The sequence below is a fragment of the Mustela nivalis genome (genome assembly GCF_964662115.1).
Source record: "Mustela nivalis genome assembly, chromosome: 11".
Lineage (NCBI taxonomy): Eukaryota > Metazoa > Chordata > Mammalia > Carnivora > Mustelidae > Mustela > Mustela nivalis.
In genome coordinates this window covers 74,415,248-74,425,877 of record NC_139030.1, presented here as the reverse complement: position 1 = coordinate 74,425,877, position 10,630 = coordinate 74,415,248, and the positions used below count along the sequence as shown (strand labels likewise).

The 10,630-nt window shown below is 57.4% G+C and overlaps 1 protein-coding gene across 1 annotated transcript; it reads right to left on the bottom strand.

The window, feature by feature from the left end:
• Positions 1-1,568: 1,568 nt before the first annotated feature.
• On the bottom strand, positions 1,569-10,471 carry NGEF (neuronal guanine nucleotide exchange factor). The gene is made up of 8 exons (XM_082690664.1): positions 10,310-10,471; positions 8,131-8,205; positions 6,218-6,307; positions 5,041-5,204; positions 4,618-4,773; positions 3,809-3,888; positions 3,005-3,109; positions 1,569-2,538 (listed from the first exon to the last, which is right to left on the bottom strand). The coding sequence occupies exons 1-8, from the start codon at positions 10,454-10,456 to the stop codon at positions 2,348-2,350; spliced, it is 1,008 nt and encodes a 335-aa protein (XP_082546790.1). The 5' UTR covers positions 10,457-10,471; the 3' UTR covers positions 1,569-2,347.
• Between the last annotated feature and the right edge of the window lie 159 nt (positions 10,472-10,630).

Genomic DNA, 10,630 nt, shown 5'->3' with positions numbered 1-10,630 from the left:
GGCCATCTGCGGCTCTGAGCGCCAGACCTGTCCCTCTGGCGCCCCTGGGAACCCCTCCACCCCTGGGAGCCCCAGGAGCAACCCGACCACAGTCCCAGGCAGCCTCCCTCCAACTCCCTGGCTCTCCTTTCTTGGTCACATGCTTGGTTTTGCACACTTCCCGGGAAGCCTGGCTTTTGTGATTGAGAGAAGGGATTTAAAATAGTGGCTGAGCTGCCCAGGGCTTGGCAGGAAAGAGGCCTGAACTGGAAAAAAAGAAGAACGGAGGCTTGAAGGAGGGACCGTCTGCACACTCTGTGATGGTTTGATACTCGGGCCGAGATGTAGGTGTTGGTGGAGGGAAGCTGTTCCTCCTCTACTTTCACTGTTTCTAGCAAGGCTTTCGGCCGCCTCCGCTTCCCTGAGCTCCAAACCACTCCTGCTCCCGCTAAGACCAGTTTTTTCCTCCTGGATACTCCAGGTGAGCGCTCGCCCAAAACACACGGGCGAAGTTTTCATTTGTGAAACACTGTTCTAAAACCGACCAGTTCTCATGAAGCTGTTTACATTACTTCATTCCACGTAACCTCTGGTCACCAAAGCCCTAGTTAAAGCAGATGATCCAAATCAGCGTGCTCTTTACCGGCCTCAAAAAGATAAGCTGGACAAGGGCCAGGACCAATGGTCACCCCCTCCCCTTTGTCCCAGGTTTTCCCTCCCCCACCCAAGAGCAGCATAGGGCTCAAAACTGGCCCCTTTCGCCCTGCCCCCACTGCTGGGGGCCTTAAGGGTGGGTAATCCCCCTGGGCGCATAGCCCAGAGGCCCCACGAACATCAGCCCCTCACTGTTAAACCAGAGTGTTGCACATGTATACATGTTCCAGAAACCCATCCAATTCTCACAGGCTCTCAGTCTCAAGAATGCTAGGAGCCATGTTGTGGCCTGTGGGAAGATGCTACGAAGTCCCACTTGACCCAAATCCTGGGCTTCTATGGGAGGGCCTGTTCTGGAGTGAAGGAAGGAGTGTCCTGGCAGAAAGAGGGTGGTCCCAGGCATGCAGGGCTGGGCAGGGTCAGATTCCAGGCCCTCCACGCTCCAGGACAGAATCAAGGATGGCGGTGGAGCACCTGTGAGGGTTACGTGGGCTGGGCGAGGAACCGCAGCCTTTGGGTAACTTGCTAGCACCAAAGTGGGACAAAGCGCCCAAGGTGGGAAGTGACTGGTCAGGTAGGAAGCCCTAGTCCCGTGCCTGGTGTTAGATCCCCTTTGAGATCACCAGCCACGGGTACCTCAGCCGCCCTGTGCTCTTCCAAACCTGCATTCTCACTTCTACTGCAGCAGAAGGGCACCCCTGACTCCCTCAAATAGCATCTTCGGTTTCTGAAATCCTTCCACAGGTCGAGGCCCAAATCTTCCACCCTGAGGTCCTGACCCTGGTTGCTTCTTCCTGTCCTGGAAGCCACCTCAACCTCTTCCTTCAGGACATGCTACTCCATTGGCCTTGAAAGGAGTTCTTCTTTCCCTGCCCAGAACTGAACACCTCATTCTTGTGTGCAGCAGAGCAATAAAGAACAGCGCGTCACCTCCATTATTTTATACATGATGCTTCTTTTAATGCAGCCAGAAATGATATTTGCTTTTCTCGGAACCAAAATCGATACAGGATGCAGTGACCAATTCATTCCTCACAACACCTGGGCTCCTGAAGGGGCCGGAAGACACAAGTTACATCAGCTTGTCAGGGAGCCAGAGGTTGCATGGGCCCTCAGCCAAGCTCTGGTAGGCCTGCCGTGAAGCGGGGCCTGGCCGTGCAGCCAGAGGCTGGCAGAGGCTTGGGGAGGGGAGGACAGAGGCATTTGGTCTCTCAGTCCTTTGGATTGGAGACCACGGGCTGCTCATCAAGCTCAGGCAAGGGTGGTCCGTCTGCTCCCCTGGTGGATTCTAATGGCTTCCAGGGTCGAGAAGGACGTGTGCAGGGGGTCATGACAGTCCTTCCAGTCCGCCCTCGGCCAGGGACCCCCCGGGGTTGGGGGCCTCTCCCAGTGCCTGGGAAGGCCCCTGGAGCATGCCGGTCCACATCCACCCCCTCCAGGAGACAAGAGGGAGAGGTAGCAGAATACTGTTTAAAATACGCTTTCTTGTTTATAAATGCAGCAGAGGAAAGACGTGGCACCCTTTCTCCAGTTTGCAAGCGAGGGGGCTGAGACAGGCGAGCACTCAGCCCGGGGCAGCGAGAGGGGTGGGCGGGCTCCTGCATGAGGCGCCTGCCTGCCCCCGGAGCCCCTCCGCTGTGCGTCGGGCTTTGCCAGCCCGGCGCTGCTCTGGCCCGCCCGCGTCCTCCCGCCAGGCTAGTGACCCGGCCAGGGGTCATTGCCGGTTTCGGCTGCCCAGCTTCCTGCGATCCTTATTCTGGCTGCGCTGTGGGTCGTCCATCTTGTGGACTCGGAAACATTCCTTGAGGTTCTGGGACCGGATCTTGGGATTCAAGATCTCCTCAGTCATGGAGCTGGGGAACCAGCCTCTCTCCTGGTCGTGCAGACGCTCGCCAAAGATCCACCCTGTGCAGGGACGAGTCGGGGAGGGTCAGGTTGTGGGGGTGAGGGCTGAGTCTCCTTCCCAGCCAGAGCAGCAGCAGCGAAGGAGACTCGGGAGCCCTGAGAGCACCGGCTCGACGGCTGCCGCTGGAGACCCTCGGATTGGATTTTCTCCCCAGAAGCCGGGAAAGCACTGCCCTGACCCCCCTCCAGGGGAACGTGGTCCTGGGATGCCACGGTGTGTCTCAAATATACTGATTCTGGATCCCATTCCTGAGCCCTCAGCAACTGTCTGCCGCTCAGCATGAAGCCAGGAGACACCAAGGCCACCACCATCACCCTTGTCAAACAGCCTGTCTCTGAGCCTCAGCCCTGTGACGTCTCCTTCTACACACGGGGCGCGGACTATCCCCTCCTCCCTCGGACTGATGCAGAGTGTGGGGCACCAGTGGGGTCGGGAGGGGGTGCGTGCGTGGGTACCAGGCCTCACCGTCTTCCGTCTTCTCCAGGATGTTCAGGATGTCGGCCAGCTCCAGTGTCAGTTCATCTGGCTGCTGGGCCACATACGGGTGCACGCACTGCACCTGGGGGCAGTCTGAAGGCAGGAGGAAGGGAGGTGGCTCATCCCTGTCGCCATGCCCCCCTGTCCCACTCTGTACCCGGCAGACCCTGGATACCCCCGCCTCCTCGGTTAACAGGGCAGGCACGCCTAACAGAGCAGTGCAAACTCCCCCAGCAACTGGAGAGGGTCTGTCCGGGTGAGAGGGGGACTTGGCTCCAGAGAAAACACTGTGAAAATGGCCAAGGGCTGTCACAGTCTGTGGATAAAGGGAGGAAGAGGCCAGGAGGGGGGCTTATTCTGGACTTTGGAAGAAGCTTTTCGGCCCTGGGATGTGGTGCTGGGAGCTGCTGTGGGAGGGTCGGGACCTGGAGAGCAGTCAGGGCTAGAAGTTTCTCTGGCAGGCAGGTGGGCCGTCACTAAGGTTTCAGAGAGCCAGCAACCCCAAATCACACTGGCGTTTGCCTTCTGGGCCCAGATTCCTCTTGGTTTCCTTGTGGGACCTGTCACCTAAGATCCAGTGACTTATCGCATTATCAACCATCTGAATGTCTGTGAAGTTGGTTACACCGATGTCCTCCCTTGGGGTCGGTGCACAGGCACCTCCGGCCGTGGAAGCCACGCTGGCGTCTGGAACAGCGGGCTCGCAGGCACTGGCCCCGGCCGTCTTGGCAGCGCAGATAGCAGATGCCTGCACCTACCTGCTGGGGCCTCCTCCTCCCTCAGGGCACTTACCCAGTAGCCGGGAAGTGAAGGAAACAAACTTGGTTCTCCGGTTGGGGGCCAAGGAGGTCATCCAGCGCTTCATCTCACTCCTGGGACATGGAGGAGGACATGCCGAAACCACGGAGCAACGCCCCCCCACCCGGCACCATGCCAGGCCCCCCACGAGGCCACAGCAGGACGGCTGGGGGGTGCCCAGAATCCAGGGGAGAGGTGTGGGGAGCCCTACAGAATCTCCCTGACACGTGTGAAGGTCAGCAGGTGAGGGAGAATTCCCCCCAGACACCCCAGACATCCCTGATGCCACAGGCTCTCAGACACGGAACCAGGGATGGCTGCCGTTGGTCTGGGTGGTAGGAACTAGGCCAAGATGGGGGGCCGTGCCCCGTGAGCTCCATCCCGTGGGGACAAGTGCAGGGCAGCACACGGGGCTCACAGAACGGTTTCCACCTGACCTTGGCTGTCCCTCCCAGAGCCCTAGGGCTGCAGAGCAGGTGGTCCAGCTGCTCAGAGGGGTGAGAAGATGGCCCTGGGACCACCCAGTGACATGGGGTGCCAGTCAGCGAGACCCGAGGGTTCTACATCTCATCAGGAAAGAGAGGCCCTTCCAGAACCCGAGACCCAGAGGGGACACACGCACACGCGCACACACACACACACACCATGCCCGACATACGGAATCTGGGGGCCACCAAGCACATGCCGAGCCCCAGAGTCTCGCTTGCTCCACCTGGAAGGAGACTCGGAGGCCCCAGGGGCAGCCAGCTGTTCCCGGCCACCAACTCTGTCCCGGGGCAGGGCTGGCGGCGCGGGGCACTCACTGAGAGGTCGCTTTCAGCATGTAGGTGGCCTCCCGATCATCCGCGTTCTCCAGCAGCCGTAGGATGAACACGTTGGCCAGCGTCTGGCCCTGGTCCTCCAGCTCTTCCACGCGGAGGAGGCCCCGCGGGGCTGAGTCAAATACTTGGTACTTGTCTCTGGGGACCCAGGGTGACAGGGCGGGTGTGTTGATCCCAAGGAGGCCCCAAGGTCCCGGGGAACCCTCCATCCCTGGTCCTGCAGGCTCTACTGTTCTGACCACTCCTCACCTCATTCTGGAATCCCCCCACCTGAACACTGGTTCCCCTCTCCCCAGACTGCCGCCTCCCATGGCGACCGAGGGGGTAATCTGTTGCTGTTGGCCCAAGCTGAAGCTGTCGCCGCCCCACCCACGGCCCCCCGGGGTCATGGGCCCCGTGGCTCACCCGGGTATCTGCCGGCAGATCACCAGCAGGTCGTTGAAGAGGAAGAGGTAAATTTCCCGGAAGAGTTTCTTGGTCCGCAGGGTTCGGGATGTTTTGGGGCCCGACATCTGCTGCAGCTCACCCTGCTTCAGCAGCCAGCGGGAGTGGGAGATGATGGGCACCGACTGGGCGGGCAGGGGCATGGCATCAGGATGGCTGTGCCCCTCCAGCTGCCCCCCTGCCTCTCCCAGCCTCACTGGAGTGCTAACCCAAGCAATAGCACAAGGGTGCTGTACAGGGAGGGTGGGGGATGGAGCAGTCCTGGGCAAATGCAGGAAGGACAGTGTGTGTGTGTATGTGTGTGCATGAAGGTGCACGCTCCCGTGTACACAAGCGTGTGTGCCTCTGTGCATTTGTCTGCTGTGTATGTGCTTGTGTCTAAGTGTATCTATGTGCACTTGTGTCTACGAGTGTGTGTGTATGTGTGTGTGTGTGTGTTTGTACATGTGGGCACCTGCAGAATCAAAGCGGGAGCCCGGTTCACAGGGAAGAAGAGAGAACTGCATGTCACGGCACAAGCAGGCCAGGTCTGCAGGCCCCCACGCCACAGCTGTGGGGAGGCTCCCAGCATCCACTGGTTGGCCCGGCAGGTGGAGACATGGGGGGAGCACAGAAGGCTGTGTCTCCATCCTCAGAGGCTGCTCAGTTCCTAAACACAGGAAGAGCTCAGGGACCCTCAGTGGGCATGGTGTGCTCATGTGCCCATGTCAGCAAAAACAGTCCCCAGGCACCCTTTGGGCTCACTGATGCCTGAAGCCTGACAGAGAGGTGGGGGAGGTTGGTAACTGGAGTCAGATTTTCAGTGTCCCCCTCACCCCAGCTCCCCAGTATAAGAATCCCTGGAATGGTCCCTGTGACATGCTTCATGTCAACTAACTGCTCAAGGTCTCACAGCTAAGAAACGAGAACAGGCAGCTCCCGGGCCCTGGCACGGCGTCTCTCAGAAGATAAGCACAGGCCAGTGTGATGGCACGGTCACGGGTAGCAGGCAGGGGCAGCTGGGGGTGCCAAGGGAGATATCCACGAAAGGTGCCACTGCACTGAGATGCAAGGGTGGCCTGTCACTGAACCCGACTGCGGACAGATGCCCCAGGCCAGCCCAGCTGGGCTGGGGACACGTAGCCCGGTACAGGCTCACCTTGATCTTAAACTCCATCTTCTTCTGAATACTGATCATCTGCTCCGTGCGGCTCATTTTCCTGACACCCTCATTGCATGCTTTCACCACCTGGCATAAGAAGGAGGACATGTGAGGCCAGGGGCAGCCAGCTGTTCCCGGCCACCAACTCTCCTCTCAGGCGCCGGAACGCACGCAGACACCACCTCCAGCTGAAACCGGCTGGTCCAAGCCTCGTTACGGCGTTAATGATTAAGAACTGCAATAATTTTATATGCACTAAAATGGAGAGCAAAGCCAGCTTGGAAACCACAAGCCCCTTTAGCAAAGATTACAGCTGTACGAGCAGGTATTGCAAGGGCGGCGCCCCACGGCAGCAGCCAGGGGTGGGATAACCGACCATCTTTACCCCTCCTTCTACGTATGGGCACCCGCTCCATTTTTTTTTTTTTTTGGTACTGAACATTAGTTACTTTTATAAATTAAAAAAAAAAATCCACCTTTATTTTTATTTTATTTATTTTGTATGGATTTTACTTTTTAAAATTTTTTCATTTTTAAAAATTTCATTTATTTATTCAACAGAGAGAGACACAGTGAGAGAGAGAACATAGCAGAGGGAGTGGGAAAGGGAGAAGCAGGCCTCCCGCAGAGCAGAGAGCCCAATGTGGGGCTCAATCCCAGGACCCCAGGATCATGACCCAAGCCAAAGACAGACACCCCAACGAATGAGCCACCCGTGCCCCTGGATTTTATTTTTTAAATAGTCTCTACACCCAAACAGGGGCTCAAACCCACAACCCTGAGATCAAGAATTTCACGCTCTACCGACTGAGCCAGCCAAGCGCCCCTAAAAGTCCACCTTTAAGGAAAAGGTAAACTATGGGAAGGACAAGTATAGCTTTCGTTGGATAAGAAAGAAAAGGGAGGTGACAGCAGAGGAACTTAAGAAACAGAGAGCCTGGCCCTTGGCACACAGGCCTCTCGTGGGTGCAGATGGTCACAGGACTCACCCTCCGGGGCCCAATGGCGGCTGGGATGAACCCCCCCGCCTGACAGGTGTGTGAGTCCCCATCGGGGTGGGGGAGAGACAGGCGGAGGGCCCTGAAAGATGTCCCCCGTCTCCCGGGTCATTCACCCTCCCTGACCAGCCTAACAGGTGGCCAACTGGTAAGGGACAGGAGGAGGGGCCAGCCAGAGGACAGGATGCCCGGCGACCACCCATGCCAGGAGGGACATACATGCTGAGCACGCCCCCACCCCCCCAAGTCTCCTCCTCTGAGGTCAACTCCCAGGAGGAACCGCTTCTCCAAGGGTGAGGAATGCACATGGTGTCTTCCCTCTTGGGCGGCAAGCCCAGGGCTTGCCAAGACCCATGAGTCCCCCCAGTAGACAGGAGGGGAGTGGCCTGGGGACAGGACCAGGCTTGCGGAGAAAAGGATGGGGCAGGGCTATGTCAGGGCACAAAGAGAGCCAGATCCTTGGGAGTGGCACAGGAGGGAAGATGCTGGAAGCCAGCAAGGACAAGCGTGGGGCCTGGGAGAGAGAAGGCCTCTGGGGGGCAGTAGAGGTCACCGTGGCTACAGCCTGGGCGCTCAGCTGGGGCCACACCTATCTGTTTTGGGGACTTGAAGGATGTTTCCTTCCCACCCTCCCTCCCTCCTTTCTTCCTTTCTTTTTTTAAAGTTATCTTTATGCCCAGTGTGGGGCTTGAACTTGCGACCCTGAGCTCAAGTCACTTGCTCTCCCCCTACTGAACTAGCCAGGCACCCCTCAAATGACCTTTTTTGATTGCAAAAGCATATGCTAAAATGCATTTGTGATTTCCAAAGACACAGTGACAGAGGACAGAGGAGGAAGCAGGACCACAAGGTGGGGATCCGGCCAAGGAAAATGGTTCACTGGGAACAAAAGGAGGAGGGAGCCCAGCTCACCATTTCCAGTTCTTTGTGGGCGTCCAAGGCCGTGCACTCCCGCTCAGACCTTTCTTCCACTCTCTTCAGAATGTTCTGAGCACAGGAAAATCTGCATTAATTTGATCCTGGGTGGCCTTTTCTCCCCGCCCTGCCCCCATGCAGCGGTGGCACAATGAAGAGCCCAGTGGGGCGCAGGAGTCCACACAGCAGGCCCAGGCCCGAGCATTCTGATCCATGGGGGCCTCCGTCAGGGGTTAACCATGAAGGCCAACCTGCAGCCCCAGATACCCCCACCCCCGGGGGGTTGGGGAAGTGCTTAACAAGGACACCAAAGTAAAGCCAGCAACCTCCTGCTGACGGGGTGGGCGCAACCTTGGTTCCACACGTGTGATGCTCAGGGCAGCCATGGGGGACTTCCCTGCCCTGCCCCTAGGACCAGTTTGTGGCCAAGTCCCAGTGACCCTGAGACTTCATTAACTCTGGTCTTACTGAAGAAAAGCCCTTTCTTCCAACTGTTTGATTTTCTGGACTTAACAAAATGAGGCTCCCATGGCTTTTGCCTCAGAGGCCTTTCCTCAGAAGCTTCCTGAGGGCTCCAGGCTGCCATCGGCTTGCCTGTGCCTCCACGCTCCCTCAACACATTCAAATAGGTCTTGATCTTACTTCTGTTGGCTTTCATCGTATAAAAGTTAAAATTTTTATATATTCATATATGCTCTTTTCCTATGATTTCTTAAAAATGTTCCCCCTCTATCTTCTGATTCGGTTTTCCCAAGTTAAGAAAAAAAAAAATCTCACGTGTAACCCTTTGTTGACCCGTGTCCTGTGACTCGGGTTCGTGCTCCCTGAGTTGTCACATGGCGCTCTCTTGGGCCATCCCTGGGGTGGGGGGAGTTACCTCCTCTGATGCCCCCCACTTTGGTCCCAGGTCCCTGGGCCCTGTCCTCTGACGCTCCCCTCAACACCGGCTGCAACCTTTCCTCCTCACTACTGCCCATCCCATGATGTCTGACCTCTCAGCTACCCTAACTGTGGCTCGCAGGTCACTCTCTCAGCTCCTCGCCCTCTGAAGCCACTCCCCTTACCAGCTGCACCAAACACCCCAGCAGCCCGAGGCAGGCATGGGGTCCCCTTTCAGGAAATGCCCCTCTCCAGGCTTCCCCGGGCACAGCCCTCCTAGGCTTCCTTCTTCCTTCTATTTGTCCTTGAGCACTGTGTCCCAGGGCTGGGTCTTGGGAACCATCTCTCCTTCCTTGATGATGTCTTCCCCTAAACGCCACCTTGATGCCGAGAGGCCCTGCACTGACTTCTGCCTTTAACTTGGCACTTGGAGATTCCCTGGAACCCTGACGTCCCCCTGCCCCCGCCTATCTCCCCGCCTCAGGAAGGGCCGCACCATCACTCCTGCGGGTCCAGCTCTGACTCTTCCTTCCTCTTCCCTGGAGTAGCAAGTGGGCATCTCAATTCTGATTTCCCTCCAGGATCTCCTCCTCTTCCCCCGACCCTCGGCTCCCCACCTGTCCTCCAGCCCAGGCTGCCTTTCTCCCACAGCTTCCTGACCCCTTCTCCCATTTGCACCCTTGCTCTCCTGCCCCTAACTCAGCATAGGCAGTGTTGTGGGCACTCAGTTGGATCAGGCAACTCTCTTATTCCTATGGAAGCATGAAGCCAGCATCTTGCCTGGTCCCTTAGGGCCTCAACTGGCCTCACAACGTCTCTGCAGTTACTCCTGTCAAATCCCCTCAGCTCACCACTGGCCTTCCCTTCTATGAGCATCACTGCCCCAGGGCCTTTGCATAAGCAGTTATCTGTCACTTGAATGGCTCCTCTCTGTCAGCCACATCTCAGTGCAGATGTCACTTGTCTAAGAGTCTTTCTTGACATTCCTAACTGGCGGTGACCAGGCAGTGACCCCCAAATCATGTGCCCTCCGTTTCACTGTCCTCACAGTCATGACCACTTCCTGCTTGTGTGTGCCTGTTGGTCTAATTCCCAGACTGTGGCTCACTGGGAAGAGAGGCTGACTCCCCCACTGCGTGGCACACAGTAGTAGCTTCATTAAGATTTGTGGAGCAAATGGACTTCCTAGAAAGCTAGCAGAGACCTGGAACAACTGAAGGAAACAGTCTGCAGCGGGAGAAGCACACGCAAGCCGGTTCCACACGTCAGGGCAGGGGCTGGGGGGAGAGGCTGGTACCTGGACCAAGAGCTTGAGGCGTGTGATCCTCTGGAATGGCAGGATAAGGAAGGAGGACAGGGGCAGCCCCCGGCACTTGGGGTCCAGCTCCAGCTGTGCAATCAGCTCCCGAAAGGCTGCCTTCTCCTGGCTGGGGTACACAGACATGAGAGTTGGTCTCTGGCTCACAGGAGGCGCGAGTCAGAAGCGCATCCATGGCCTCGGAGGAACCAGACATCCCACGGGTATGGGACACACGCTGATTTCTTTTAACGGAAGATAAACTGCTCATGTACAAGCCAAATGACAACAATGGCTTCACATGCCTGGGCTGTGAAAACT

Coding starts and splice junctions, on each gene's coding strand:
- NGEF (XM_082690664.1), bottom strand. CDS start 10,456: ATGTCTGTGTACCCCAGCCAGGAGAAGGCAGCCTTTCGGGAGCTGATT. Junction 3,889..4,617: donor ATGCTGAAAGCGACCTCTCA/GTGAGTGCCCCG, acceptor TCCATGTCCCAG/GAGTGAGATGAAGCGCTGGA. Junction 2,539..3,004: donor CCTGGAGAAGACGGAAGACG/GTGAGGCCTGGT, acceptor GTCCCTGCACAG/GGTGGATCTTTGGCGAGCGT.